The sequence below is a fragment of the Sminthopsis crassicaudata genome, chromosome 2, assembly GCF_048593235.1.
Source record: "Sminthopsis crassicaudata isolate SCR6 chromosome 2, ASM4859323v1, whole genome shotgun sequence".
NCBI lineage: Eukaryota > Metazoa > Chordata > Mammalia > Dasyuromorphia > Dasyuridae > Sminthopsis > Sminthopsis crassicaudata.
The window spans coordinates 403596562-403612113 of record NC_133618.1 but is presented as its reverse complement, the minus strand read 5'-3'; the positions used below and the strand labels follow the sequence as shown (position 1 = coordinate 403612113).

General features: G+C 35.4%; 1 protein-coding gene across 1 annotated transcript in view; it reads left to right on the top strand.

Annotated features, from left to right (window-relative positions):
- Positions 1-15552, top strand: part of FAXDC2 (fatty acid hydroxylase domain containing 2) — a 32799-nt gene that overhangs the window by 7741 nt on the left and 9506 nt on the right. The window contains exon 2 of the mRNA XM_074291882.1: positions 13017-13064. Within this exon, the coding sequence (XP_074147983.1) occupies positions 13017-13064 (48 nt within the window). The remainder of the gene's footprint in view (positions 1-13016; positions 13065-15552) is intronic.

Below are 15552 nucleotides of genomic sequence, written 5' to 3'. Positions count from 1 at the left end.
ATTTAAAACTTTGAAGTATTTCCCAGTGGGCCAATATTACTTTGACACTTGGTTCCTTGGCTGTGAGGCAGACAGTACTATTAACTCCCACAAAGTAACCCACACCATTAACACCACACCTCATCTCTTAATGATTTATGTTTTTCAGTCCCCAGCTGGCAGCTTACCTACTAGATGGAAAAAAAGAGCTTGCCTTAGCTTAGGATACTGTCTCTACCTCTTTGGGGGGAGGGGAAAATTTTCACCATTGAGATAAACTCAGCACTTAGCACAAGATGATAGAATATTTGAGGATCCTATCTATTCTTTATTCGATCTTTCCATCCCCATTCTCTTCTGTCTTTTGTAGTTAAATTCAGTGTCCACTTTTTCCTCCTCTCTCTTAATCTCTTAGAATCTGGCTGCTAACTTCATTATTTCTATTAAAACTGATCTCTCCAAAATTATTAATGATTTCTTAGTTGCCTAATTCAATTGCCTTTTCTCAGATCTCATTCTCTTTGATATCTCTGCAGCCTTTGACACTATTGATCACTCCTCCTTCCTCTTCTGGTTTTTGTCTGTCTTACTGATAGCAGCTGCATCTCAGTCTTCTTAGCCATATTATCTTCTAGATCACATCCTTTGTGAGTGTCCCTCAGGATTATCTCCTGGACCCTTTCTGTCTTCTCTCTATATATTGCTTCACTTGATGATCTCATCAGCTTCCATAAATTGAAAATACCATCTCTATGATGATTCTCAAATCTACCTATCCTGCTCCAATTTTTCTGCTGGCCTCTAGTCTCACATCTCCAACTGCCCTTCAGAAATCTTGAATTAGATGTCCAGTAGACAGTTTCAACTCAATATGTCCAAAAGAGAACTCATCATTTCCCCCCCTAAATCATACCCCTATTTCCTCATTCTTTGTTACTTTATAAAACACCACCATTCTCCTAGTCCTTCAGGTTCACAATTTAGGAGTCATCCTGGATTCCTCCCTAAGTGAAGTGGGTGGTAAGGACATTGTAATAGTCCTGGTAAGTCTCTCAGTACTTTAATCCAACCTTCATTCAGTTACTAAAGTGATTTTCCTGAAATGCAGATCTGAGCATGTCACCCATTCTATAAACTCCAATAACTTCCTTTTGCCTCTAGAAGCAAATACAAAATTCTGTTGGGCATTCAAAGATCTTCATAACCTAGCCTACCTTTCCTACTTTTCCAGTAGTTTTATACTTTACTTCCCAGTATATATTCTTCAGTTCAATGATACTGGCCTCTTGGATGTTCCACAAACAAGACATTCCATCTTTCATTCCAGATAGCTTCTTTGGGTATTACTCCCTCTCTGCTCAGACTGATGGCTTCTCTAGCTTCCTTTAAGTCCCAGTTAAAATCCCACCTTCTGCAGAAAACCTTCTCCAATTTCATTACCTTTGCTCTGCAAATTTTCTCCAGTTTATCCTTTATATAGCTTGTTTATATATAATTTGTTTCTGTTTGTCTCCACTATTAAATTGTGAGTTCCTCAAGGGTTCTTTTTTGGCCTTTCACCCCTCATCCCCCAGCACATGGAACATAGTAAGTGCTTAATAAATATTTAAATTATCATATATACTTAACTGTATTCCTCCTTCTGTAAACTATAAATTCCTGGATCTTAATTTATTAACTCTTATTTAGGCTTTTTACATTGTCAAAAGTATGTATTAGTGATTTGAAAAGATATATAAGTATATGTAATCACTAGACTGCAATCTGTTTTTGGAAGCTCAATAAACCTTGAATATGTTGGAATTCAAGGTCAGGATCACACATAAACCCAATGACTATTTTAGTGGATCATGGAAAAGCCAAATTCTTAAAGTACTCCTGGAGGTCATTGTAACATTCAGTTTGTACTTGTAAAACTTGAATTTTACCCATCTGTTACCACATTATATGTCTTTACCATAGCAACACTGATGAGTCAATTGAAAAAGCTAGTAAATAATCCCAGAGGTCAAGTGATTGTATGTGTTTGGAAATGGAGTTTGGATAATGCTCAGATGATATTCTCTCATCATAAAAAGTAAGAATTTTGATATCACAAGTACTTCAGCAGTAAAAATAGCAGAATACATGAGATAAGTATTAAGTTTTTCTAGTTTATCTACCTAATACACCCCACCCTTCACTTGTCACACACATCAAACCTTACATATGTTGAACATTATAAAAATATTCTAAAAACATGACATAATAAATGCAGCATTGTCAGTTCTAGATATCATCTATGTAACTCAGTATTATGATAACTAAGCCATTATTGGATGTTGATTAAGGAAACATTATTATCTCCAGGGATTATCATGTGTCCTCAATTAACTTTATTGTACTACCATTCAATAGTGGAAATAGTGGAACAAATAAATACTTGCATGATTATCCCTATTCAGCAAGATTCCAATAAGATTCTGCCTCAATTCTTTTAATTTTTGAACTCCTATTCCTAAACTTACCATTTGAGTAGGCTGTTAACTATATGAAGTAGGATAAATATGTACCACCTCCAAGGTCACATGTTAAGCATATATTACCCTTCTGTAAAATATTCCAAGTTTTCCTCTTGGAATGATTACCTTCCTTTTTTCATTTCATATCAAAAAACTTATCATTGACTAAAAAACATTTGCTTCTCAGTAACCGCTATTTATGGTTTTAGAGGACAATGGAAGCACCATTCTCCCTAGCCAATTCAATTGGCTCTGGATTGGAAAATATATACTAATATAGAGGTTATGCCAATTATCCAATACATTCATATCATATATTCAGGAATGAATGAAAGCACTACAAAATACCTCTGGGACCCAGTGGTCCAATGGTAAAGTAGGCTCTTCACTATTACTTTCTCATAACAAAGGAACCATAAATACCAATTTGATGCTTCTAGTATCACTTCTGAGTCAATAATTCAGTGCCTCTTAAAACATCTGGTTATTTTCCTTAGCTCTTGGCATGGTAATACATCGAAATTACCTAAAATCCTAGAGACATGGGTACAAGTCCAGGCCATTTTTAGACAAGTATTTCTAGGTTCTTCAATTGATTATCAGGGTAGAGATAAGTTGTAGAGAATCTTCAGTCAGTCACTCTAGCCTTTTCTGTTCTACTGTGGTTTTCTACCTATCCAGATATAGGAATATATCTTTTTTGAACTCTATTGATTGGCTTTTATCCTTAGAGAATTCATTCCAGGCTAATTTCTATTGTCACATGTTCATATTACCAACAGAATATAAGCTACTTGAGAGTAAGAACTTTAAATTTATTTATTTATTTATTTTTAGCTATAGTGCTGAACAAAATTCCTTTACACATGATAAGCACATTTAGTAAGTGTCTATTAAATTGAATTTGCACTTTTTTGTTGGTACCCAGTCCCATTTATTTGGACTGACAAAGCAGATAGCTAGTAAGTAAGTAGTAGTTCATCTGGGAGTAAGTTGAAGCCATCTGAGAGTTCAGGCATTCCCAACTTGTTTGGCTCTATAAAAGTCCTCTGGATATTCACATTCCATGACTCAGGATTATGATATATTCCAATTAGGGTATATATCTTGAAAATAGAGATCTGAAATGGTTTTGATTCAACTTTTTTTGGTAGCATAAGTTAAGAGATGAGTCTGACTTGTTTTTGTTTTGTTACCTGAGACCATTTTTGGTATCACACCCAAGGATTCTTGCAGTAATGTTCCTATTTTTATTCTCATGTGGTCCTGGACCCTCTCCAATTATCTAGAGTGATGAGCAGTGATGAATGATGATAATCAGGCTATCTTACAACTTATGGACTCTTTTTTACTCCATCATAATATTCCTTTTTTTAAAAAAAAGTTTCTGGGGCAGCTAGGTGGCCCAGTGGATAGAGCATTAGCCCTGAAATCAGGAAGACCTGAGTTCAAATGTGGTCTCAGACACTTAACACTTCCTAGCTATGTGACCCTGGACAAGTCACTTAACCCCAACTGCCTCAGCCAAAAAAAAAAAAAAAAAAAAAAAAAAAAAAAAAAGAGTTTTGATATGTGTTATTTTTGCATTATAAACATTTACAAAAGTTCCACCTCCCCATTCCATGTGAGGGTTCTTATAACAAATAAGTGAATATTTATACAAATATAAAATACTCAAATTAACAGAATGAGAAATAGAAAGTTTAACCAAATTTCAGAGGAAGAAATGAACAAGTCATAAGTATAAAGAATGAATAAAAACTTTGATTTTAAAAAATGATATTAAAATCACAATTTTCATAGTATTATTTCCTAATAAAACACTTAAAAACAAAGTAGGTGCCCATGAATTGAGAAAAGGATGAACATATAAATGTAATGAAATATTATTGTGCTGGCCAGCTGACAGTTTGGCCCTAAGCAAATTATTTAACTTCTTAGGACTTTTAAGCAACTCTTTACAATTAAAACTGAAGAACTGTTGCCAATCTGTCTTAAAAGAAGGGAGTTCCTTTTTTAAAATGTTAAATATTCTCAATTACATTTAAATTTTTTAAAAAATTCTTTCCTTTCTTTCCTCCTATCTCCCACCCTTTGAAAAGACAAACAATATGTTATTGATAAGACATGTGAAGTCATGTGAAACATTTCCCTAATAGTCATGTTGCAAAAGAAAATTAGCACCAAAAAACAAAAAAAAAACAAGGGAAAAAAAAAGGAAAGTGAAAAAAGTATGCTTCAGAATCTTTCTCTCTCTAGAAGTAGGAAACATTTTTCATAATGAGTCTTTTAGAATTGTCTTAGATTCTTGTCTTGATTAGAGTAGCCAAGTCATTCACATCATTACAATATTACTCTTACTGTGTATAATGTTCTCTTGGTTTTTCTCACTTCACTTTGCATCAGTTCATACAAGACTTCTCAGATGAAACCATTTTGCTTGTCTTTTCTTACAACACAATAGTATTCCATTACAGTCATATACTGAAACTTGTTTAACCATTGCCCAATTGATGGGTATCTCCTCAATTTTCCAATTCTTTGCCCCCACAAAAAGAGGTGTTACAAATAATTTTGTCCACATAGGTCCTTTTTTTTCTATAATCAAAGAGTATATATGGCATTGTAGGCCTTTGGGCATAGTTCCAAATCTTATTCCAGGATGATGGGATGAATTTACAACTCTACCTTCAGTGTATTAGTGTTACAATGTTTCTACATCCTCTCCATCATTGTGTTATGTTACTTTTCTGTTATGTTAGTCAGTCTGATAGGTATAAGGTGACATAAAAATTGTTTTAATTTGCATTTCTCCAATCAGTGGTGATTTAGACTTTTTTTTCTACATAACTATTATCTTTGATTTCTTCTGAAAACTTCCTGTAAGTATCCTTTGCCCATTTGTCAACTGGGCAATGCTCATATTTTTATACATTTCTGTTCCCTATATATTTGAGAAATGAGGCCTTTATCAGAGAAACTTTCTGTAAAAAAAAAAAAACAAAAACCCAAATTCCCCAGTTTCTAGGAGAGTTTCCTTGCTGGGACATCTCCATACCAATAAAATCACAGATACAGATAAAAAAGGAAAGAAATGATAAATATAAGGAATTCAGAAAGACATAGATTTATATTAATTTATCTAGAGTAAAATAAGCAGAATTCCTTTTTGTGATCTTTTTACTTACATTGTCATAAAGAAATTAATCATTGAAAAGCCAATAATAGTTTCTATTAGGAATGAGTGTTGGATTTTATCAAATGTTTTTTTTTTTTTGCATCTATTGAGATAATCATGTGGTTTTTGTTAATTTGATTATTGATATAGTCAATTATGCTAATATTGAACCAGCCCTGCATTCCTGGTATAAATCCTAGTGGGTCATGGTATATTTTCCTAGGGATGATTTTCTGTAATCTCTTTGCTAATATTTTATTTACATTTTTTGCATCAATATTCAATAAGGAGATTGGTCCTACCTGATTTAGGTATCAGTATCATGTCTGTGTCATAAAAGGAATTTGGTGGGAGTCCTTCATTCCCTATTTTTCCAATTAGTTTATATAGCATTGGAGTTAATTGTTCTTTAAATGTTTGGTAGAATTCACATGTAAATCCATCTGATCATGGAGCTTTTTTTTTTTAGGGAGTTAATTAATAGCCTGTTCTATTTTTTCTAAAATGGGACTATTTAAGTAATTTATTTCCTCTTCTATTATTCTGAGCAACCTATATTTTTGTGGGTATTCCTCCATTTCACTTAGATTGTCAAATTTATTGGCATAAAGTTAAGAAAAGTAACTCCTAATAATTGCTCTAATTTCCTCTTCATTGATGGATATGCTCTCTTTTCATTTTTGAGACTAACAATTTTATTTTCCTCTTTCCTTTTTGTAATCAAATTAACTAAAGGTTTATCTATTTTGTTGGGTTTTCTTTCATAAAACTAATTCTTTTCTAATTGTAGCTTCAGTGTATTTGAATTTTTTATTTATTTGTTGCAAAATTTTCTCTTTGATCTGAGTTTTGAAATTTGGCAATAATGTTCTTATGGGTTTTCCACAAAGGATCTCTTTGAGATGGTGATCAATGAATTTTTTCTATTTCTACTTTCCTCTCATGTTCTATTACTCCAGAACAATTTTCTTAGATTATTATGTAAAGGTCCTTTTTATCTTTTAAAATTTTTTGAAATTATTATTTACTTTTTAACTAAAGGTTTTTATTTTCAAAACATATGCAAGGATAATTTTTCACCATTGACCCTTGCAAAACCTTGTGTTCCAATTTCTCCCCTTCTCCCCACTCCCTTCTCTAGATGGCAAGTAATCCAATATATGTTAAACATGGTAAATATATATGTAAATCCAATAAAGGCATACATATTTATACAATTATCTTGCTGCACATGAAAAATCAAAACAAAAAGGAAAAAATGAGAAAGAAAACAAAATGCAAGGAAAAAACAACAGAAAGAGTAAAAATACTATATTGTAATCCACACTCAGTTCCCATAGTCCTCTCTCTGGGTGTAGATGGCTCTCTTCATCACTAGAACATTGGAACTGGCCTGAATTGTCTCACTGTTGAGAAGAACCACATACATTAGAATTGATCCTTGTATAATCTTGCTATTGCCATGTGCAATGATCTCCTGTTCTGCTCATTTCACTTAGCACTAGTTCATGTAAGTCTCTCCAGGCCTCTCTGAAATCATCCTGCTGATTGTTCTTTATAGAACAATAATATTCCATAGCATTCATATACCATAAGTTATTCAGACATTTTCCAATTGATGGGCATTTACTCAGTTTCCAGTTTCCAGGCACTACAAAGAGGGCTGCCACAAACATTTTGGCACATACAGGTCCCTTTCCCTCCTTTAACATTTCTTTGGGATATAAGCCCAGTAATAACACTGCTGGATCAAAGGGTATGCACAGTTTGATAACCTTTTGAACATAGTTCCAAATTACTCTCAAGAATGGTTGGTTCAGTTCACAACTCCACCAACAATGAATCAGTGTCCCAGTTTTCCCACATCCCCTCCAACATTCTTCATTATCTTTTCCTGTCGTCTTAGCCATTCTGTAAGATGTAATGGTATTTCAGAGTTGTCTTAATTTGCATTTCTCTGATCAATAGTGATTTAGAGCACTTAAGGTCCTTTTTTTTATCATAACTTTCAGGCAGTCTAATTATTCTTATATTTTCTTTTCTTAATCTGTTCTCTAGACCTGTTATTTTTCTTATGTTTCACATTCTGTTCTAATTTTTGATTCTTTATAATCTGTTTTGTTATTTCTTGATCCATTTATTCTTTCTTACAAGAGAGAGCTCAATTTAGGCAGCTGAAATTTATTATCTAGAAATTATTATGATGATAATATAATATGTATTAAATAAATACAAATACACACAAACTATATAGTATAACAATATTGTTATAATATATGAAAAATAAAAGCTGTCAATAAAACTTATTTTTCAAAAGTTTTAAAAAGAAAAGCAGTGAGTTTGTCTTTGAATCCCCAACTCATTTATTTAGATCTTAAAAATGAAATGTTGATGTGAGAATTCTGATACTGTTCATGTGCTGTTGTACGATGAATACACTTTTTCCATGTGAGGTGGTAGCCTCCTAGACTTTCTTCTACTTATTTCTGGAGGCATAGTCAGCTTTAGATAGGGTGGGATTAAAGACCAGGTTACACACATAGATGGGAACCAATCAAAGGAGTGGGGGAATGCTTAAATGAGATTCCTTACTGGCCAAGTTGAACAAATTGAATATGACAAGCACAGCAGCAGGATATCTGTCATAAGAATTGAGCATAATTGTCACATTATGTAGACATTTAATTAAATAAATTCAACTATCCACAGTCTATTAAATGAGAAATATACAGAGGCATAATTGTTGAATACATGCATACAAAAAGTTGCATGCATATAACCACTGAGCATTGGAAAATGAGTCTTCTGAATAATCACCAGGCCTCTACTTAAACAATACATAGAAAGGGTCCTGCTTATGTAATCATTCCTCCATATCCCCTTGTTGGCCTTTGGCCCTGGGTGCTTCACAGCCCCTGACATCATTTCCTGTAGTGGAGCTGCCATACCCACCTCCTCTGTGGTAGAGAGCCAGAAATACCCCTGGGCTACTCAGAAGAGATACTATATCCATCTACTTTTACTTTCAACCAGTTTGCTTCACTTGTTCTTTAGGTGCAAATGAAGGAATTCAGAAGACAAGGTAATTTTGACTATCTAATTTTCACTTTCTCGGTTGATTTTAGAACCTAATTTCTACAACTGCATTGTTTGTCAGAAAATTCATTTAAGTTAGATACCTATTATAATCAAGGCATGACTGTTTCATTATATCCTCTGTCAAAGGCAACTGTAACAGCTCTAAATAGAAGTCCTTTTCAATGTTGGGACTTAGTCATTAAATACTTAACAAAAAGAAGTTTACTTTGTCCTAATGTAACAAAAGTATTAAACTAGGATACTGTGATTTAACTTCTTTGGACTACACTCCTTTCATTTACATATGTAAACAAGCCTGGTCATTAGTACAGATATGATGGATATAGTGATTTGTATGGTCTTCAGATGTCCATCAAGTACAAAGGGGAAGTCTGCTAGGAGTTATCATATTTATTATGCTCAAAAGCTAATGTCAGTCAAGTCTGTTTTACAACTTTGCATTTAGAGAAAGCTAATTCTTAAGGGCAGTGGATAAGGCTGGGCCTGGAATTAGGAATACTTGAGTTCAGTGCTGCTTTAGCTAAAATACTAGCTGTGTGACCCTGGGCAAGTCACTTAATCTTGTTTGTTTTAGTTTCCTCATCTGTAAATGAGCTGGACATAGAAATGAAAAACTACTCTAGTATCTGTAACATGCCCTCCTGGCAGTTACAATTACTAGTCTGTCCTAGGCCCAACAGAGTACCTTTGACCATTGACCTTTGCAGTGTCAACTCTACCCGGCTCGCCTCCTCTGAGGCTTCAAAGGTCTCTGGCCACGATCTCTTGAATCTATAGTTTAATAACCGGTAGCGCACTCAAGAACAGCCACGTGTAATCTTAAAAGCCTTTATTATACCTACTCACATAATTCCCTGACTTGATGCCCTGACTTGTTGGTTCCCTAGTGAACACCTGGTCAGAAGACCCACATGTTCACTAGCAAACTCCTTACCTCTCTGGGCTATCCATAAGCTTGGCTCAGTTACCTCAGGTTAGGGAGCCAGGTTAAAGAGAGCGACTGCTATCTGCAGTGGGCTTATAAAGGGCCTGTGAGGTCACACACACAGCCAACCAGCAAGAGAGATGTCACCCATTACGAAACTATCTCAATATGGCCAGGATCCCACCCACAGAGAAGTCCTATATCCACAGAGAATACTTCTGGACCACTCAAATCTCCTGTTGCGCTGTGCCTGCCCATTTAAAGGGCCCTTACAAGTATCATTGCCAAGAAAGTCCCAAATGGAGTCACAAAATGCCAAACATAATTGAAAAATGACCAAGCAACAACATAAGCCTTCAGCTAGTTGAAGATAGGGATGGGGAGGGAGGAAAGAGGCAGTGCTGTAACAAATGCTGTTCTTCTGTGGACTAAAGAGTTTTGGGTTAAAACTGCCTATCACATAAAGCCTCTGACTAATCCTCTTTTCCAGAAGTAACTATGACTTGGAACTTGGGACAAAACAGCTGATCACCCCAACCAGGCAATGCCCTCATCCAAGAGGTAGCATTGTAAATATAAATACAATGATAAGCTACAAGGGTAGCCTGGGGAATCTTCCAATCCAAATCAAGACCTCAGTTTCCTTATCTGTAAAATAAGCTTAAGAAGTAAATAGCAAATTACTTCCCGTATCTTTGCCAAGAAAAGCTTAAATAAGGTCATGAAGAGTCTGACATGACCAAAAATAACTCAGTAACAACATACTTACATATATGGAAATGACTTTTATTTGATATTTGTTTTCACATTAAAAAAAATGGAAAAACAAAATAGAAAAAATCCACCTACTTAGAGAAATATACTTTTCTAAGAGAATTAGATATTTTCAAGGGTCTTTGAAGTCCCTCTGATTTTCACAGTAACTGTATAAAGTGCATAAAATAAATAGCATCATGCCAGTTTTACAGACTGAAGAAAAATCAGATCCCAAGCAGGAAGGTAGGAAGTAGCAAAGCTGAAAAATACATACACACGTACACACACACACACACACACACACACACACACACACACACACACACAAAGAGACAAGGAAAGGGAGAATGACATAATCTCTGCTCTAAAGGACCTTATAATCATTTAGGAAGATGTAATAGAAATATAGGAATACAGTGGAAAGATTTCTAGATTTGGACTTAAAAGACAAGGGTTCAAATACTGGCCTTGCCACTTGCCACCTGTATGATCTTGGGGAATTTACAACTTCTCTGGGCCTCAGTTTCCTTGTCTCTAAAATCAAAATTTGTACAAATGACTTTTGACATCTTGTTCAGCTCTAGAGCTTAATGGCTCTAAAGGCAACTTTGAAGTCTTTCCCTTGTCACTAGAACTTGCATTTGAGTCCTGTAAGTAAGAAAAACTCTGTAACTTCCCTCTTACTATAATGCTGTCCCTCACTGGAAATGTTGTTCCAATTGCAAACAACAATATAGAATATCTGAATAAATAGAGAATTCCTTTTTTTTTTAAATAAAGCTTTTTATTTTCAAAACATATGCACAAATAATTTGACAAAATTAACACTTGCATAGCCTTGTGTTTCAGATTTTTCTCCTCCTCCTGACCCCTTCCCCTAGATGGCAAGCAATTCAATATATATTAAACATGTTAAAATACTTGTTAAATCCAATATGTATAAACACATTTATATAATTTCTGCACAAGAGAAATAGAAAATTCTTCATCTGTTATCAGTTATTCTTCTTGGTTTTGATTCTACAAACATCAGGCCTTTCATAGGATAAACTTATCGCTAGAAATTTCATAATTATGGAGATTAGCTATTCAAAACCACCTCAGAATATAAATTTGAGTGCTTATACTCTCTATTAGAATATTGGAAGGTAAAGCCATAAACTTTCCCCAAAGCCTTTCTTTGTGGAAGAACTTTCTTGCTAAACTTTATCTTCCATCAACTTCTCTGCTTGGCTATAATTACAAAAGCATTATGTCTCATTAGATTGTAAGCTCCTTGGGGCAGAGAGACTTTTGCATGATACATTATAGGTGCTTAATAAAAATTTGTTGATTTGAATATTGTAGGTAACTCTTCTTCATAATCCTTTTTGTTAGCCTTAGCAACTGACTTTTGAACCTCAGGAAAGAATAGAACTCTATGATAATGACTGTTATTTGGGAATCTAAAATAATGTCATTTTCAATCTAAATGACTTTTGGAAATGCAACTTAGAAAAAGGAACAATTTTCTAACCCTTACATCCTTCGAGAACAAGCTCCTATGAAGCTGTCCCTATGTCCCTCCCATCCAGTGACCTCTCTCTTCTCTGGCACTTGCTTTCTCTATCAAAAATTTAGCATTTATTATCATTTCTTTACTTTATGTATATTTGTGTGCATGTTGTATTTTCCATTAGATTTGTTTTTTGAGGGTAGGGTCTGTCTTCTGCCTCTCTTTATATTCCTAAAATCTGACACATAGCAGATACTTAATAAATATGATTTATAACATACTGCCTTCTATTATTGTGTCACTTCCCAATTAGAAGTGAAATTCCTTGAGAAGAGGTGCCAAGTATTAGATGCCTTTTATACCTCCCTATAACACCCAGTTCATAGTAGACATTCAATAAATAATGAGGATTAGTTGAGTTGTCTAGGTTGGATTTCATCCTGGGGAATGTGTCAAGTCATTGTCCTTGCCAAACCTGGAAACCTTGCAAAACACTGCCTTTTTATGAATTAATCTCTTGAATTCAACCTTCCTAATGAGTAGTTTAGATGACACATTCTTTTTCTATGTTACTTTGACTAGTCTATATTTTCATTCCTCTTATCTCTTATCAGTTCATAAACCAGCCTAGGCTCATCATAGTCCTATTTATCCAATGCCATTTCTTTCCTACTAAAATCATTAACTTTGCTTTAGATGTAGCTAGTTCTTTTGACTGCTTAATCAGTTAGTCCACTATGATCACAGGACCAGAGGCCTTCTTAAGTAGTCAGTTCCCTTGGAGGCAAAAAGTCTAAATCAACATAGGATCTATTTCAAAAGAAGACTGGGTCAGTGAACTTGAGGTGAAATCTCAGTTCTGCCATAGACTAGAAGAATCATGTGACCTTGGGCAAGTAAGGCCCTTTGCTTCTCTGGTCTCTTCTAATTCTAAGAATATGTTATATTTTAAAGTTCCTCCTTGTTCTGACATTTTTTATTTGAAGATCTCTTACAGCTCTAAATGTCTGTGTTCTGTGACTATCAATGTATTACCTGAAAGAATAATTTGAAGAGACATTCATTTGTGTTTTCTTCTTCTAGATGAAGGGAAAAGTTGGGGACCCGTTACCAAGTGAGAGGCCAAGGCAGGTAAGAACGAGATTCCATCAGAGTTAGTATGCTCATATTTTCATAGAATGTTACAGATTACATGTTAATAAATAATAATAACTTTGATAATAACCTTTTTGGATAGATAGATAGTTTTAAAATCATCATTTTAATCTGAAAGAAACAGACTCAGAGCCCTAGTTGCTCAGCTAGGAAGTGGCAGAGTTGGGCCTGGAACTTAGCTCTCCAAACTATTACTTTTTTTCTCTCACATTACCCTGTACTTCCAATCTGACTGGAGACCTAGCAAAAATTCAGACAACAGAAATTTCTCCTTCAAAACAGGGTGTTTAGTTTTAGGATATGGATAACACATGCTGACATAGCCTACTCTATTTGAGGTTCTTCCCTCTTTGCCACTTTATTCACACAAGACCCTCAGCATAAAGATGAAGTTAAATATTATCTACCAGAACACACAAAAACATGAGTTTGAAAAAAACAAATTTGTTCTTTGAAAGCAGGACAAGTATGTTACCATCCTTTATACCTTTTTATAGCAATTAAGGGTTCCCAATACAACATTCAACTTCGAGGTTCTCTAGGACAGGGATTATCTGTTATCTTTCCTTTAATCCCCAATACTTAGCACAGTGCCTGGAACATAGTAGGTGCTGAATAAACACTTACTGACTGACTGATACTGGGCTGTGTTACTAGTTTTCAGGAACCCAAGTGTTGAACTCCATACTGTATTCCTGTATTCCTCTCCTATTTTCAGAGGCCTTCTGGGCCACACAGACTAGAAAAAAAAAAGTTAGTTCTCACCCCCTACCTAGTGTCCTCTTGGCTAAGGCAGCCACCAGCAAGATTTTATCTCAGCGCCAAAAGATGCCACCTCCAATAAAACACCCTCCTCAGCACAAAGTCCCCAAAGCAAGTGAGAAAGATCAGCTTATAGCTATTTCATTAACCTCCCCCAGGTTCTGTTTTGATTGAAAGCTGGGGATTCAAGGTGAGGTCAGTAGCCAAGAAGAAACACTTTGAAAAGAAAGACCTTTCTCTGTTTAGTAATCCCTGAAAAATGCATAATTATCAAAGCCCAAACCAACCAGTTTAGCAGGCTTGAGGCTGCCTTTTAACTGGCTCATTTAAAAATAGGCTCCAACCCTGTACCACCTTGTTAATGAAAACAAGAAACAGCAAGTCCTCCCGAAGCTGAGGAGACAATCTTGGGCTCACAAAGAACTTCAAAATTCATCTAAGCCAACCCACACCTGAAGTAGGACTTCGGGCCAATGTCTGCCAGTGCATGAAGCCTTCTAGGGACAGGCTTCTCTGTATCTGTATTCTGTAAATAAACTCTTAGCGGGATTCTCTGTCCTCACAAGAGAGCCAAGTGCCTACTGCTTAAGAGACCAGCAGACTGATGATGGAAATTAGTTCTCATCCCCATCCCAGTCTGGCTGGCTGAGGTGGCCAGAAGCAAGATTTTGTTTTAATTCCTGGTGTGAATGAGGTTTTGTAAGATCCCCAAAATTGAAACCAGGTCTGTCATGTCAGGAGCCAAGGCGTGAATGACAAATAGGTAGCATTTGGAGGGCATATTAGGCAGCCCACTTCACTTGGTATGACTTGTTAGGTAGTATTTCCTTATAACCAAAACTAATCTATCTTCAGTTTTCTCCCATTTCTTCCAGTTGTGCCCTCTGGGGACAAGGACAACAAATATAGTCTCCTGTCTGTCACAGCCTTTTTCACGTTTTGTAGGCAGTGATCATGTGTCCCTTAAGTCTTCTCTCCAGATAAATTCTCAGTTCCTTCATCCAGTCTCCTATAATCCCCTAACTATCCTTATGACCTCCTCCATATATATTGTAATTTGCGAGCATCTCTCCAAATGTGGTATGAGCAGAGCAGAGCACAATGGGATTATCACACATTTGCTCGAGACACTAGACTTTTGTTGATGCAGCCTAAGATCATATTGGTCTTTTTGGTTATCACATATCCTTGTCAACTCATTGACTTTGGAATCTGTTGAAATAGAGATGGTCAGGCAGGTAAGCAGACACAGACAGGCATACAATAAAACCTATATCCATCAATAACAGAGTGATTGTGGCTTAGGAAATAGCACAGAGCTGATTGAAAGGGCAGCTTAAGACTGAAATGATAATCGAGATCTGTGATTAATACCTGGGCCACAATACCAGAGCTCTATAGAACTCTTTGTTAGGCAACCAATGACTCTACAGGATAGTTAGTAATCAGTCATACACCTCTTAAGCTTAATGATGATGACAAGCATAGCTTTGGACTTTAAAAACTACAATGGTCCCCTTAGACCTCAAAGAATCAAAGCATATAAAGGAACACAAATTTAATATACAGTTGTACCAATTGGATGAGAGAAGAATATTTAAAATCTCTGACTCACTGGGCTTTAGTGGCATTATTGTCAGCCTTTAATTGGCTCCTCCTGAATTGGACTGTCTCCTGGAGGGGCTTTCTAATTCCTCACCCC